At 42.0% G+C, this 16,866-nt stretch overlaps 1 protein-coding gene across 1 annotated transcript in view; it reads left to right on the top strand.

The window, feature by feature from the left end:
* The window catches only part of LOC120653419 (structural maintenance of chromosomes flexible hinge domain-containing protein GMI1-like), a 31,319-nt gene extending 15,051 nt beyond the window's left edge, over window positions 1-16,268 (top strand). Inside the window, exons 16-35 of the mRNA XM_039931168.1 lie at window positions 56-90; window positions 4,582-4,657; window positions 4,777-4,965; window positions 5,075-5,257; window positions 5,362-5,383; window positions 5,463-5,580; window positions 5,648-5,764; window positions 5,892-6,206; window positions 6,290-6,414; window positions 6,985-7,162; window positions 7,262-7,370; window positions 7,519-7,616; window positions 9,931-10,029; window positions 13,008-13,271; window positions 13,348-13,515; window positions 13,634-13,748; window positions 14,182-14,362; window positions 14,499-14,692; window positions 15,245-15,575; window positions 15,977-16,268. Of these exons, the coding sequence (XP_039787102.1) occupies window positions 56-90; window positions 4,582-4,657; window positions 4,777-4,965; window positions 5,075-5,257; window positions 5,362-5,383; window positions 5,463-5,580; window positions 5,648-5,764; window positions 5,892-6,206; window positions 6,290-6,414; window positions 6,985-7,162; window positions 7,262-7,370; window positions 7,519-7,616; window positions 9,931-10,029; window positions 13,008-13,271; window positions 13,348-13,515; window positions 13,634-13,748; window positions 14,182-14,362; window positions 14,499-14,692; window positions 15,245-15,575; window positions 15,977-16,268 (3,209 nt within the window). The remainder of the gene's footprint in view (window positions 1-55; window positions 91-4,581; window positions 4,658-4,776; window positions 4,966-5,074; window positions 5,258-5,361; window positions 5,384-5,462; window positions 5,581-5,647; window positions 5,765-5,891; window positions 6,207-6,289; window positions 6,415-6,984; window positions 7,163-7,261; window positions 7,371-7,518; window positions 7,617-9,930; window positions 10,030-13,007; window positions 13,272-13,347; window positions 13,516-13,633; window positions 13,749-14,181; window positions 14,363-14,498; window positions 14,693-15,244; window positions 15,576-15,976) is intronic.
* The last annotated feature ends 598 nt before the right edge of the window (window positions 16,269-16,866 follow it).

Here is a 16,866-nt window from a genome sequence, read left to right as displayed (position 1 = left end):
AAGATTTTATTATTTCATTGCTTAAATATTTTTTTTGTTACATATATTTTTGCAGAAACAGATGCAGGGTTCTCTCCAACACTTTCAAAGGTAAATTGCCACATTTTAGTCCTTATCTGTTCCTACTTGTTTTTCTTTTTCCATTTCATGTGCTACCTGGATGTATGAATTAACTTGATGTTCAAATTTTCATAGAATTGTTGGCCTTTCTAGGGTATATTCCTTTGCAACAAGAGAGTTATTGTTATATCATCTATGAAAGGATACCTTGTTAGATCGAAGCTAAAAACATCTAAAATAATTCTCCTTGGGTACCCTAAATTGAAGGTGTTCGGACCAGTAATACGACTAAAATCAGTTATTGCGTCATGTAGTAGACAATCTCATATATGTTTTGATCACCAATCTAAATTAAAACATATTTGTAAAACATTATAGAGTTACGAAATCTTCAAGTCAAGTATTCTCATTTCTTTTTTCTATATCAATCCAAATATTCAATACATTTTTATTTCATTGGCTGACATAAAGTTTTTATTGGACGACGACGACAACAACAACATAGCTTTTTTTCCCAAGCAAGTTGGGGTAGGCTAGAGATGAAACCCGAAAGAAATAAGTTCAAGGTTCAGGCACATTGATAGCTAGTCTCCAAGCGCTCCTATCCAAAGCTATCTCTTTAGAGATATTCCAATCCTTAAGGTCTCTCTTAACCGACTCATCCAACGTCAGTTTAGGTCTACCTCTACCCCTCTTTACATTATCGACCCGCTCAAGAACCCCACTACGCACCGGCGCCTCAGGAGGCCTTCGTTGGACATGTCCAAACCATCTCAGCCGATGCTGGGTAAGTTTCTCCTCAATTGGTGCCACCCCGACCCTATCCCGAATAACTTCGTTCCGGACTCTATCCCTCCTTGTGTGCCCGCAAAACCACCGCAACATCCGCATCTCTGCTACACTCAGTTGCTGGACATGTCGCCTTTTTGTAGGCCAATATTTAGCACCGTATAACATCGCCGGACGAATTGCTGTCCTATAGAACTTGCCTTTTAGCTTTTATGGCACCCTCTTGTCACAAAGGATGCCAGAAGCTTGCCGCCATTTCAACCAGCCAGCTGAAATTTTATGCCTAACATCTTCATCAATGTCGCCATCCTTTCGTAGCACCGATTCTAAATACCGAAAAGTATCATTCTGGACCACCACTTGCCCATCTAGACTAACATCTCCCGCCTCATGCCTAGTCGCGCTGAAATCGCACATCATGTACTTGGTTTTGGTCCTACTAAGTCTGAACCCTTTCGACTCTAACGTGCGTCTCTACAGCTCTAACTTCCTATTAACCCCTGCCCTACTCTCGTCAACTAGCACCACATCATCAGCAAAGAGCATACACCAATGTATCTCACCTTGTATATCCCTTGTGACCTCATCCATCACTAAAGCAAATAAATAAGGGCTCAATGCTGACCCCTGGTGTAGGCCTATGTTAATAGAAAAGTCAGTGGTGTTGTCATCACATGTCTGGATAAACGTCGTCGCATTCTTGTACATATCCTTAATGAGGGTAATGTACTTAGTTGGGACTTTGTGCTTCTCCAAGGCCCACCACATGACATTTCTCGGTACTTTGTCATATGTCTTCTTAAGGTCAATGATGATCATGTGTAAGTCCTTCTCTCCATCAATTGTCGTATTAAGAAAATCGCCTCCATGGTTGACCTTCTAGGCATGAACCCAAATTGGTTTTGGGTCACACTTGTCACTCTTCTTAGGCGACACTATAACCCTCTCCCAAAGCTTCATCGTATGGCTCATCAGCTTAATCCCACGGTAGTTAGTACAACTTTGAACATCGCCCTTGTTTTTGAAGATATGTACTAATATATTTCTCCTCCATTCTTCCGTCATCTTGTTTGACCGAAAAATGAGATTAAAAAGCTTAGTTAACCATACTATTGCTCTATCTCCTAGGCATCTCCACACCTCAATGGGGATACCATCAGGGCCCATCGCTTTACCTCCCTTCATCCTCTTCAAAGCCTCCCCGATCTCTACCTCATGAATTCTCCTCACAAAACGTCTGTTGGTATCGTCAAAAGAGTCATCTAACTCAAGGGTAGGGCCCTCACTCTCCCCATTAAACAACTTGTCGAAGTACTCTCTCCATCTATCCATGATCTCCTCCTCCTTCACTAGCAGTCGATCTGTCCCATCCTTAATGCATTTGATTTGGTTGATGTCTCTTGTCTTCCGCTCGCGGATCCTAGCCATCCTATAAATGTCCTTCTCCCCCTCTTTCATGCCTAGCCGCTGATACAGGTCATCATACGCCTTACCCTTTGCTACACTCACAGCTCGTTTTGCAACCCTCTTCGTTAATTTATAGCCCTCGATGTTGGCTGCACTCTTGTCAAGGTGGAGGAACTTGAAACACTCCTTCTCCTTAATAGCCCTTTGCACCTCGTCGTTCCACCATCAGGTGTCTTTCCCCTCCTGCTTGCCTCCCCTACTCACGCCAAACACCTCTGAGGCCACCTTCCGAACACATGTTGCCATCTTTAGCCACATATCATCTGCGTCTTCTCCTTCTTCCCAAGGCCCCTCACCTAGCATCCTTTCCTTAAACGATTGTGCCGCTTCCCTCTAAGCTTCCACCACTTTGTTCTCGCAATCCTGTCACGTTTGTCCCGGTGGACACGCACCCGAAGACGAAAGTCCGCCACCACAAGCTTGTGTTGAGGGACAACACACTCCCCAGGTATCACCTTACAATCTAAGCAATCACGTCTATCCTCCCTCCTAGCAAGGATAAAGTCGATCTGGCTCGAGTGTTGTCCACTACGAAACGTCACAAGATGGGATTCCCTCTTCTTAAACACGGTATTCGCTATCAACAAGTCGTAGGCTAACGCAAAGTTCAACACATCCTCCCCCTCTTGACTCCTGCTACCATACCCAAAACCCCTGTGCACTCGCTCGAACCCTACATTAGTCGCACCCATATGGCCGTTGAGATCTCCTTCTATGAAAAGTTTCTCGCTGTTAGGCACGGTACTAACCATACTATCTAGATCTTCCCAGAACTGCATCTTGGTGCTCTCACTAAGACCTACCTAAGGGGCATAGGCACTGATCACATTCAAAACCGAATCTCCAACTACCAACCGGATTAGGATAATCCGGTCGCCTTGTCTTCTAACCTCTACGACTCCATCCTTAAGGCTCCTATCAATCAAGATGCCTACACCATTCCTACCCGGAGTTGCCCCCGTGTACCAAAGCTTGAAGCCAGTATCCTCAACCTCCTTCGCCTTCTTGCCCTTCCATTTAGTCTCCTGAACGCATAGAATATTTACACGCCTCCTAATTGCTGCATCAACTAGCTCTCGCAACTTACCCGTTAGGGACCCTACGTTCCAGCTACCTATATGAATCCTAGTTGGCTCGGCTAGCTTCCTTACCCTTCGCACCCGTCGAGGGAAGTGCGAAGACCCTTGCTCATTTTTCACTACACCCGGGCGTAGATGTAGCGCGTCATTCAGGTGACGACCCGACCCTTGCTCACTTATCATCGTACCCAGGTCACGATACGACGCGCCCTTGGGGGATGGCGACCCGGCCCTTGCCCATTTATCACCACACCCGGGTTCCGATGTAGCGCGTCGCTAAGAGGGTTACGCCCCAATGAGTTTCTTGTGGGTTTCAAATCCATTAGAGTGGCTATTTTTTATGCTGGTTTGCCAAAACCTAACGCAACCCTCCTCCTTTATGTAGGAGGAAGTGATTTCTTGTATTCCTCCAACCCTAGAAGGGTGGGTATATATAAAACCTATACATGGGCCTCTAGATGGGCCTCTATACACATGGGCTCAATATACTCCAACACTTTACCCGGGCTTGGGACCGGCTATGCTGAGACGACTCAGGAGAGAGAGAGAGTCTTCTAGTCAGCATAGGCGGAGTTCATATTTTATGGACAAAGTAAAAAAAATGTTTTACTTCATATAATCTAGGAGTATGGCATCACTTGTTCTATATGTGGCAGCATTGCATATTTTATGGAAGCAGTTTGAACCGCATATGCCTTGGTTGAGCTAGTCAGTATTCGTTTTTTCTTTTAAAAATTGTGCAAAGGCGCTACTTTTTGTTATGTCTTATAAGCGTGTCCATGTGAGTTTTTGCAGGTTGGTTTTGTTTCTGTTGGGGCTCTTTTACCCCTTTTCTTTGTAATATAAAGATATTCAGCTCATGCGTGTTCGAGAAGAAAGTTTGAACCAAACAATATAACATATAGTGTTCCAAGTGCCTTTATTATGTCTCACAGAGAAAATTGATAGGATTCTTTCATCTAAGTGTTACAAATTCCTAGAATGGAATATTTCCATTAAACTGTCATTTCAGAAAGTAGAATTCTACAGATAGTGTATGACATTGATATTCATATGAAATGCACTCGACATTATTGTCTTGCACCGTTGATATTATTAGACACCCCCATATTCTATGAGTCAGTCACTTGTTCCTTTGATACGCACTCAACAATGTAGAGTTACTAACTGGGGTTAAATTTTGCAGACTGATTTAGCACAACATAATCATTTTACCAAGGCACTTCGTAATTGGGGCAGCAATTTTTTGAACAATACCTCAGGTTTTGTTGTGCACCCATCTGATTTAGTGCTCTAGTAGTCTTTTAGCACTTACTAGCTAAATTTCAATTTTGTAATTCTAATATCTGTGGTTGGTCTAACTCTTTCTTTTGTTAAATAGCTGAGGTTGATGTTGAAGCTCATGACAAGGACGGAAAATTACTAAGTTATAATCAGCTGGAGAAACAATACTATGATTGGATCAAGGAAATGCATGATAAGTATGATGTGGAAATGGATGGTGGGGATGATGAACCCACCCTTATTATCAATCCAAAGTGCAAGGAACGACTTGCAATATCCAATGATGGTGAGGGATTACAGATGCATAACCGTTGTGCTTATCGTATGCTTATTCAATCAACAAATCATGAAATTCTGTGAACATTTTTTATTATATTCTGATTACAATCCTGCAATTGAAGTCATTAGACTTCATAGATCAATTAGCAGAAAAGGGAAAACTTGGAGGAGAGGAGATCATCTGAAAATTCATAAGGGAGCAACTGGACGTATGAAAACTGCATTCTATTCGTTGAAAACTTCTTTGTGTACCACTTTGGAGTACATTGTTGTTGAAGGTCTTCAAGGAGATATTTGCGGTAAGTTCACTCATGTTCTAATGTATTCGTCTTTTATGACATATCCGCATTCTGAAAGAGGTTGGATATCTTTCATTTCTGATGTTGGGCTGCCTTATTCACAGGTGAAGCCCGCCTTATATGCAGGTCCTTTTTTAATCCCCATTTATCCATAAAAATTGCTTTCCTCTTTTTTCAGAAATGTGAAACTTCGTAAATTTTCCAGGCCTATCGATTGCTCTGACGAGCAAGGATGCTGGCTCGATGAAACCGAGTGCACGAGTCCAAACATATCTATACAAGAATCAGTCTCGTTTCCTGTCAGCATAATAGAAGATAGACTGGTAAATTCTTGTGTAATTGCATGAAAATTTCTGGCGTTTGGTGTGTTCTTAATTGCTATACTTGTAGTGCGAAATTATGGATGATAATTCTTGGAATCAAGTGCTGAAAAAGAGAAAGGAGAAGGCTCCTGCATGGATTGAACTCATCAGGAATTCTGAAGTCGACACTCTTGGACTAGGAGGGGTCAGTAATTTAATAGGCTCAATTTTTAATGTGAAATATTTGTAAACAGCCTTTGGAGTATGCATCTTATGTCTTTAAATTGTGTGTGTGCGCCTTTTTTTTTTGCATGTATGTGCTACTTTGACAGGATCTACCATATGAAGGTGATGTAATGGCTGGTTATCAACCTCCACACGAAATTGTAGCTGTTTTACGGCCAGGAAATTATACGCCTAGCTCCACTGGTCATCTTGAGCAGAAGTATATTGTGAAGGATGAGCTGGAGATGGTAATGGAGGTTAAACATTTGGCCAGAAGTAAAGACTGTCCTGCAAAACTTGTTGATAGAAAGGTGAAGAAAACCTCATTGCATAATGACATACATGGACTGTACGTATTTCCATTGAGAGAAGCTTCATGGATATTTAAAAAATCTGGAGTTTACCAGTTTAATTTCTCTGTGGTAAGTATAGTAACATTATCATACGGAATCAGTTGCAAGAATTTTTCTTTTAATCTTATGCTGTATATTGAAATGCTTTGTAGAGTTGCAGAGATACAAGTATCATTCAGAAACAGACAACTATAACAGTCTGTCCCGACTTGAACTCTAGGCGTTGTCTTTTCAGTATCGTTGGCTCTTCTACTGATAGTGCTCCTGTGAATATAAGGTTCGTGCTGGGATGCGTACGTAGTTGGACTGTTGGACTAGTAATATTTGTGTAATTACTAGCTTTCTGGCTTGTTGAACATGGCCTATAAATCAGGTGGTCTGCCCTTTCTCATTCAAATTCCTCATTATCTGAAAGTAGGGACTGAGTTAACTATGCTCATTTGATTGGTTTTATGATGTTCAGTTGATTAAATTACTTTCTCACATTCCAATATGTTCTCCTGTTAGGCTGTGAGGTTACTGTTACTAGCATTTTCTGTGCCTCTTCATTCTTATATAAGCGAAATGCTTTCAGGTGCCCTTGGCATTCTAAGTTGCCACATGTTTTTATAGTGTCCGAAGTCCGAACAGTCTGCTCAATCTTCATTGATAGTACAAGTATTGCAATTAGGCCCCAACATGGGCTCACACTAAACTTCACTCCAACACGTCCCTAAAAAATGCCCAAAAAAGTCCATGATTGCCTGTCATATGAAGTTCTGCATAGAACCTTGTTTGCTTCATTTGTTATATTTGTTCCTGCTACATTTACTCTTGCCTTTTCAATTGATAAGAATTGCTATTGCAGGCTTGGATGTCCAGTTAGATGTCTTGTTGTTAAAAGTGTTGATCAATATGGAAATGAAATTCCTTTCCTTGATACATCTGGCATTACTATAACTATATTTGATGGTGATGATGTCCTTGCGCATGTTGATGACGTTGAAGTGGAACTCTCATCAGATTCATTAGCGATGAACGTCAAAGTATGCCATAAGAACATCCATTATCACAATACTGACCATAACTTGGTAATATCTGATGTTTCAATGCTAACCATATTTGACGTTGTTCTGTGCATGAAGGATTTTGTGTTTAAAACCAGCAAGTTAGACATACTACGGCCAAAGTATGGGGCGAAGTTGAAGCTATCTTCATTGGATAATAAGTTGTCTGGTATATGGCCATGTAAAGGTTAGATAGAAAGCTTGTTTACTTATCTGTTACATTCATGTATTGCAATTTTATAGTTTTGTTAATCTTTATTCCATGAGGAATTTTTTATCATTTTGTAAGTACTGAGTCTTATTCACACCATAAGAGTTGACATGTTTCCCCGCAGTTAAACCAGGCCTTCCATCAACCATTATTATGGACATGTCCGTCTTCTTGGAAGAGAATTTAACTCCTGGAAGAGTGATTGATAATTTCCTTCTTGAGGTACTTAAATTATGATCCTAACTTGTACACCATACTTACCTAAATAAGCATGGTTAATTGGTTACTGCACATGACCAGTAAGGGCCCAACATAGCTATTAGAAGTCCTTATGAATCATCGGAACCCTACGTATCATGGATACATTGGTTCTGAGTATCACCGATACGCGATAGGGTACAGTGATATGCTGATATGGCAATAGCTCAAAAATAAGGATACACCAATATGGTGAATAATATATATTTAAATTAAGTAATAACCATTACAGCTAAAAACAACCACATTTCTTTCCACACACGTCACTCCTGGAAGAGAATCGATTGGTACAAGCCTACATGGTATGGCATGAGAAGGGAAACTAACTGTTACAGCAAGAGAATCGATTGGTACATGGTACCTCTTCTCGTCTTGACCCTACAAGTGACCAAGAAGCTCTGGAGTGTGATGTCTTGACCGACGATTTCTTCATGACGCTCCTGCAGGCTGCAGTTTTCACTCGAGGTACCGGAGCATGCGCCACAGTCCTGATGATGCGCACCTTATGCCCGTGGATTCAGATCCCACAGTTTCGGATCCCAGTGGCTATGCTCGCTCCTGGCAGCATGCATGATCCCAATGGCAGGCCTACCAAGGGACGACGCTAGTGCTAAAAGATGAGGAGTAGAGGACACATGCGCTGACTACCAACGGGTCAAATGTTGGTGGGCTCTGAGCAGAGGTTTAGCTGTGCCAACGTATCAGGAGAAGCATATCACGAAGTATCCGCTGCATACTGAGAATTATGTTTTTATTTTTAAATCTTATGTTCTCGATACTTTTGATACGCATATCGGGCCTATATCGCCGTATCATGCTGTATTGGATACGGGCAATGCACCCTTCCTAGCGTGTCAGTGATTCATAGATCGGAACATATTGTCCATTGATAGCATATTTAATAGGAATGTAGGACCTGACATTATTGGGAAGATTTGTTTAGTTCTAAATCATATATCGATCTAACAAAAGTTTACGCTCTGTCGTGGTGTGGCAAACCACAGCCGGGTGGCGGAATGCACCCGCCTAAGTCCAGAGGGTGAGTACTCGGGGATTAGCTAGGATTAGTTCGATCTCGCTCAAGAACACGAAGAACACGATGATCACAGCAGGTTTAGAGTGGTTCGGGCCGCCAGAGCGTAATACCCTACGTCCACTGTGTGCTGAATTGCTTGAGTCTGGGTGAGCCTGGAGCTGAATCCAGCGTCCGTCTCCGTGTGCTTGTAGTGTACAGCGAGCGCCTCCCTTTTATATCTCAAGGGAGGCGCGTACATGGCCGTTGGGTCCCCGACAGGTGGGCTCAACGATGTAGTATAAAATCACGTACTGTTCATACATTATGGCGTTACAGGCGGAGAAGATCTCATTCCTGGATTTCCCTGGTTTGTCCGTGGGAATCTTCCGACCGGCGTACTTTGCCCTGTCTTGTCGAAACGGCGTCAGGGTGTAGCGTGCGGCGTCGCCTGTAACGTAGCTGAACGGGCCGTGTAGCTTACGGCGTAGGCGGCATTGATGGAAAAAGTGCCGTGCCGTCGTATCCATTTAGTGCGGCAGACGGGCCCTGTGCGGATGCGGCGCAGGCGGCTGTAATGTGTACTTCGGTAATACGCGGTCTACAGTGAGGACTGACAAAGGCTGCCCCGCGTGCCGCGGAGGCAGAGCACGCCTTAACCACCCGCATTGAATGCGATAGGTGGGTGAGTCTTCCAGCGGAAAACCCGCGCCCGCGCTCGCGCCTACGGGACACGTGGCGGCTCCGGACCCCCCCCCCCCGGCGGTATGTTGGTTCTACGCGCGTGGGAGGTCCGGACGGGCGCGAGGAGGTCCCGGACCCCTATGGGGGGTCTGAGATCTCGGTGGTTGGCTCGGAGCTTCCCCTCCTCAGGGATACGTGGCGTCACCGGACCTGTCCCAGAGCGGGGATCGGCTATCCCTGCTACAGGGTACCGACACACTCCTTTTCATTCGTATAAAAAACAGAAGCGAGTTCTTGTGATCTAGGGCAAGAAAATGTTTCAAAGTAGCAAATTACACTAAATACTTACCATTGGTACTCACTTTCTTGATAAAAAGCTGGCAACTAACCAATGTAATAACAAAATTCTTACTTTTGAGTGAAAATCTAGAATCATGAAGAATGATATTTCTTCAGTTTAAAATAGATATGCCTTACATCTGAATTTGGGGACTATATACGGTGTAATACTTCATTCCTGTTTAGTAAATCCTGACTTGGTGTTTATTTGTGACCCTGAAAACCAACCACTTCATGTGGCAGGTGTTTGATCAATTTAGCAATCAGGTTGAAGAAGGAACCGAACTTAATATCCATGTTGATGGACTCTGCTTTCTAGATAAAAAAAGCTCCGTTCAGAAGGTAAGTCTTTCACATAATGTATGATTATTCGAATGTATCCAGTGCATTGCAATAGGCCTGAACAGATGTTAGTCAAATTTGTGTGTGGTTCTAACACATGTATCAATCTACTTTAAGTATGACGGTGAATTTGACTGGTCAGTATATTGCCAAGACTTTTGATTGTACAAAATAAAATATATTTGAATGCATTATGACATTACATTTATCTTTTTCGGAATACCCACATTTTTTATAGTATTGTTCGTGGTTAGCTTGAGCATAACTGTCCAATTTCTTTGGAAAAAAGTTCAATTTACTCCCTTCAAGTATAGCCCTTCAAGTATAGCCAAAGTCTGAGTAACCCCCTAATACAATGTCTTTTTTGTTTCTCCATACACAAGTTGAATTTTAATCTCAAATTTTGCAGGGTAGTAGTGGACATCACAATGCATATTTTAAAAAATTGTTATAATTGTTTCATCATTATTTTTCATATAATTTCGAACTCCAATGATTAATATATTATTAAATATTCTAACTGAAAGCAATGGGGATTGCGTGGAATATTGGATTGAATTGATTGAGAGATAGATGTACATATATATAGGGCGAGGAGATCGGGGTTTATAGAAATAGAACCCAACACGATCTCCTATATCAAACCAAATACAGAGACTGGCCGGCTATGGAAAGCTAGGGTGCAGACCCACGCAATACACGCATACATGCTATACAATGCTTGCTAACACTAACCTATCAAAATAATGATAAAAATTATGATATATTTTTTTCTAACATGTGTTATGATGTGTACTATCATCTTGTAAAATTTCAACTTAAAACTCCACCTATGCATGAAGAAATGAAAATGACAAATTGTATTAGGGGGTAATTTGAACCAAAGAGCATAGTTTGGGGGCTAAAATGAACCAAACGATAGTTTAGGGGGTTATCCGGACTTTGGCTATAGTTGAGGGGAGTAATTTAGACTTTTTCCAAATTTTCGTTCCAAGCCCAAGCTTATCACCCACTGTACCCTGCATAATCCGGCAAAGATAAATTGCAGCCAGATGCCAGACTCTCATTGTTTGAATATTACGGCCCTCTTTGGTAGGGCTCCGGCTCCGGCTCCAAAACCGGCTCCAGCCGGAGCCCTGCCAAACGGTGGATTTCGCAGCCGCTCCACATCCGGAGCTGCACCTGGAGCCCCTCGCGGCTTCCACACGCGAGGCGGAGCCAGGACAAGGTAGCTCCGCGCGGCTCCTGCTGTCCGTGGACACTCTTGTCCTCCGAGGGAAGTGGACGGTGGGAGCGAGGTGCGGCGCACGCGGAGGCGGGCGGGGCAGCACCGCAGCGCTCGCGGCGGCGTGCCGCACCACCACTAGGCGGCCTGCTTCACGCGGCCCAGCGGGGAGGACGGCGGCGTAGGGACCTTGCGGCGGCGGGGCGGCCAGTGGAGGGAGGTCACGGCGGCGGGGGTCCCCGAGGCGGCCTGCGATGGAGGAAGCTCGTGGCGGCGGCGGTCCCCGAGGCGGACAGCGACGCATGGAGCAGTGAGGCGGCGGAGGGAGCTCGCGACCGGCGGCGATGCAGCCCGAGGCGCGGCGCGGCGGGGCGGAGAGAGCCCAGATCACCGGCGAAGGGGAGGTGGGGCGGGCCGCCGGAAGGGAGGAGGGGCGGCGGCCAGTGGGGCCGAAGCTCGCTGCGGCGGCCGGCGGGAGGAGCCGGCGGCCTGCGTGAGGAGGACCAGGAGGTGCGGGCGGCAGGAGGGAGGTGGGTGGAGAAGATAAGGCGTGGAGGAAAAAAAGAAAAGGGAGAGAAAAAATCAAAAAAAGAAAAAAAAAGGAGGGCAAGTTAGACATTTTACAATCTCAATACAACAGGTGAAGCCGTTTTACCAAACATTTTTCAAAACAGCTCCAACTCTACCAGAGAAGCCGCTCCATCAGAGGAGCCGGAGCCGGAGCCATTTTTGGAGGAGCCGGAGCTCTGCCAAACAGGCCCTACATGATGAGTAACTTGCAATTGTAACTATAGTGAACGGGCAATGTGGCACATTAATTGATCTACCTTTGTCCTTTTCTTTCTAATTCATGCCGCCGCATTCATACAGAAGGAACATTTTGTTCATTGCACAAAAGAAAAAATATAGTAGTGTGTTGTACTTAGTCTTGAAGTGCTCAGGTATAGTAGAAGAAAAGTTCCACGCCACCTGCTTTTTCTTTTAAGAAAGTCCAATTTCGGACCCTCTAGGCCTCTTCTTTGAAACGTGATATTTTACTGTCATCCCCTAATCAAATTAAATTAGAATGAGAGAGGCTTGGGTGAAGGAGGATGTTTCGACTAGTAGTCATAGATGCCATGTCAGGATTTTGTCCACGGTGGCAACTAATGTGGACTCGAGTTTTCTTATTTACAAACTAGCACAATTTGTTGTGCCTGTTCAAAATAAAGATAGTGATGGCACTATAATGGTGTTTTTTTATTGAATGGCAAATGAGCTTTACTCTGTGATTTAAGGAATGTGGTATGTTGTTAGAGAACAGTTACATTACTATTCCCTTATTCATACCTCATGTTTTGACCATCATATATAGCAGCCATTTTGTGGATCAATAGTTCTGCAGTTGTCAATCTGCAAGCATATATGCTGAAGAGCGAACTTTGCAGGTAAATGGTGAGGGATTTATTGACCTTCGCGGAGCACTAAGAATCTTGTGTGGCTTTGGTTCAGAAGGTTTGATTATTTTAGATTATGCTTATGTCAACATTTTATACCAAATTTTCATTATATTTTTTGTGCCTATCATGTGCAGCTTGTATAGCAATTTTTCATCATGAGAAGAAGATTTTCTCCAAAATATTTCAAATGGCCGTAAGAGAGTTAAAGGCAGTAAATGTAAGATATTTTTTCTTGAATGGATGCTTATTTTTGTGATTTGGCCCTTAATTTTGAGATAGTGTTTGAGGTTTCTACGTGTGTTGCTATTTGACAGATTCCTGAAAGTTGTCTGGCTGGATCCATTCTGGACATCATATTTGAAGTTTCTGATAGTAACGGTCTGATTGATGAATCCATAGATGGACCCCTTCATACACTCAACATCACATCGAATGAATTACCACTAGCGGAAGGAGCACGATATGCCATTAAACATGGAAGGTGTGTAGTTTCTCATGTGCAGCTTCCTCATGAACAAGGAAATGTCACTATTGTGGCATGTCACACACATTATCCTGATCTGCAAATAACGATTCAGGTGCCAATTGCATATAACATTTCTGGTATTTTTTATATATTGTTTCCAATGCACTACTAAATTTTAACCATTGCAGTTTCAAGTTCAACCTTTTGATTTGGCGTTGACCTGCTTTGAGGATGGACCTGAACCTATATTGAGCGATCCAATTTTATCCCTTGACAGTTCAAATCCTTTAATGCCCTTTCAAGTTGCTCCTGCTCAACCTAGTCATCTTGTCACATATGTAAAAGATGATATTAAGGTAAGAATTTGACATTCTTAAAAGTACAGGGTACTACACTGTTTTCTAGCTAGAACTTTTCTTAAAACTATGGCAAACTCACTAATATCTCTGTTATTCCGTATTGTGACGTATGCAGAAAGCTAAAAGTAAAGTTGGAGATACCTTTTCAGAGATAGAGTCTTCGAAAAATAGACTTGTAACTCTTTATTCTCGCAAGGAATCACTGGAGGAGGAAATTGACACCCTAAAAGGTGATTTTTCCATGCGCAGTCATTCTTGTAACTTTTATTGATTGTGTGTTCATTTTTTTATATTCCGAAATATTCCTGCTTTCATATAGTCATAGTGTTATAATCATAGCTTGAGATTCTGCTCCACTTGCAATGTTCCATGTGTTTTATGGAGTCTTTTGCCATCACTATGGTTACAGCATATAGCTTTTGTGTTAGCGTGGTAATTATATTAGGCCCGTGGGCCATGGGTGGCTGGCCGCACAGGCCATAGGCCATGATTGTGTTAGGCAAAGACTTCCAGTTGGTTCTGTTTGCATAAGCCATACCCTAGGGTTCCTTGTCTATATATGTGTATGTGCTTTGCACCTCATAATCAATCTAGTAATTTTGCCAAGCCATATTGCTTTCATTTTTGGTTTGCTGCTTTATGTAACTTTTTTTTTTTAACCAGGTGAGATCGGGTCTATGGTTGGTTATTTCATTGATGCAAAGGAGTTAATACGTCATAAAATTAGAGAAAAACTTGGTACTGCTGCTTTTGTTCTATTGTCTAGTCGTCGTGAATGTTTCATCGATGATTTTGTTGGTATTGTTGCCCTACTTGGAACTGTTCCAGACATCAAAATTGGCAGGTAAGTGTTTTGTAAGAACAAATAAAATAGTGGCTAAATTTATCTCTAACACTGGACTGTATGTAGTTTGTTTTTGGTCGTTTCTAAGACGATGTATCATTTTCTTGCTCTGGATCTTTGGGTATTTATTTTGTAGGATGCTTGCTGTATATCTTGGCAAAGATGACATGCTTTCCGTAGTTTGCAAGACAATGGATGCTGCTAATTGCATCGAGAAATACAACACAGATGGAGATGTAGATGTTGGTTTTGGCATTCATCATGAAGCAGCTACTCTAGGAGTACCCATAAAGAGTAGATTTTCTACCATCTGCCTAGATGATATAGAGTAAGATCAACATTTTGTAGTTTCCATTATAAAGTTGTTTCCGTGGTTGTCCCATTTGAGTGTTAAGTAAGTTTGACATTATTAAACAAGCTAATATAAAATTAAATTCCCCAAATTGGCTGTGTGGGTTAGAATACTAGTCGTATGAGAATAATTTGTTGTTTGTATCATAGGTACTAAACTGGGCTATGGATCTATCTTACATAGCTTGTCTGTGCCAACATTCTTATGTATTGTCAAATCTCTCTGAAGTATTCCCTCTGTCCCGAAAAACAAGTCACTCTAGGATTCAAAATTTGTCCCAAAAAACAAGTCATCCTACCCTATTTAGAAAGTGCATGTGCATGCAAGAATCAATTAATGTCAAATGTGGATAATAAATAAGGGCAAACATGGTTATTTTACCTTCTTGTTAGTTTGTCCTAGAATTACTAGGATGACTTGTTTGAATAACTTGCCTGGGCCAACTGTCTTACGTGTTGTCAAATCTCTCTGAAGTAGAGAAAGTAATCTAGTCATGCAATTTATCCCATGGAAAGCTTTTATGTTGACAGCACCTCTTTTCTGCAGGCCCTATAAATGTCTTATGCAGAACAGTCCACAAAAGGAATTAAACCTGACGTGGCCGTTTCCATTTGTTAAAAGACCTAAGGGATTCAAAGGATTTGCTGTCAATATGATAAATCTTTCTGACGAGAACTTGAACATAACAACTAAAGGTGGACATGGACTCCGTGAAACTTTATTTTATAGTCTCTTTGGAGAGCTTCAAGTTTATGAAACCCGAGATGATATGTTCCGAGCCAAGGACTATTTGAACGGTGGAGCAATATCATTGGATGGTGGCGTTATTAAAGGAAAAGGAAAACTTCTTCTTGGTTACAGGTCAGTACTATGTTTCATAAGCTCCTTTTACACCATGACTGTCGATTTGTTAGATGGTTTTGGGAGAACAAGAATGACTCTTAATGAAGTATTGCCAACTAACTGGCCAATGACCACTGCATTTGGATTTATTTTTAATTTTCGGTTCATTTTTTATTTGTCAGAGAGCCTTACTAGGAAATTCTAAAGGATTTAAAATTTTGCCATTACACAAAATGAAAAACCTTTTTAATCACCAGGTTGATGTTCCTTATGACTTGCTCCCTCAAAAAAGATCATTCATTTAAGTAATGTATTTAGCATTAGTTATGATACATTTGCATCACAAAATCATTATTTATTTTGGTAGCATATTTATTCCATGACTATATTGTATTAAATTAATCTGGTCCCTTCTCCAGTGATCCAAAGATAACATTTCCTGTTGCCTCCGGCTCGATGAAGATGCCAGATGAGTTAAAAGGTCATCAGGATGTCATCACGAAGACAGGAAACCTGGATGAAAAAGTGAAGCTTTTGGAAGCAATCAAAACCGAAATAAGCAAACAAGAAATGGTTGCTAAGGAACTGTTGGAGAAGTTCAACAAGAGGAAGCGCAAGTTTGACGAGATATCAGAGAAAATAATCCAGGCTTATGGCAGGGAGCATGTTCTTTGGTGCACCCCGGTGAAAGCGGAAATGCATGATCTGTAAGCAGGAACTGTGCCGTAGACAATTTTGTAGTTTTGTAGGCAGACCTATAATGCAATTCATATGGACAACTCTTATGTTGGTAGTTTGAACTCAGCGCAATATGGTCAGTCTCCTGCCAAGGTACATGGACATTATGCCGTGATGTCAACTGGGTAAATTGTAGGATGTAGCCTTGGTAGCCTCCTAATTGTTATGTTTGGTTGCCTGCATCGAACCTTATTCATTCGTATGAATGCTTTAACCAGTTCAATTCCTTCGTGGGCTCTCGTGTGCATGACATGACTATTTGATCTCGCCTCAGTTGTTTACTTGATCTCTGACTGCTATGAATGAAAACGGATCGGATATGGGCAGATATATATACAAATAGGAATACAAATATTTATTTTTACTCGGATTTGGATTTGGTGACGAATAGAGCTAAATGTGCTGGATATTGATATTCACTGTATTTGTATATCATATATCCCACTTGAATATTTAGATACGGATACAGAACAGATATTGAAAACTGGTTATCAATATGATATGTTTCATTTAGTCTTTGAACTCCTTCAGTTGGATAGATGGACGGAAAATATCATCTAAACAATGACGC

Source organism: Panicum virgatum, chromosome 1N (genome assembly GCF_016808335.1).
Source record: "Panicum virgatum strain AP13 chromosome 1N, P.virgatum_v5, whole genome shotgun sequence".
NCBI classification, from domain to species: Eukaryota; Viridiplantae; Streptophyta; class Magnoliopsida; order Poales; family Poaceae; genus Panicum; species Panicum virgatum.
The sequence above is the reverse complement of the archived record's forward strand: the minus strand, read 5'-3'. Positions and strand labels throughout refer to the sequence as shown.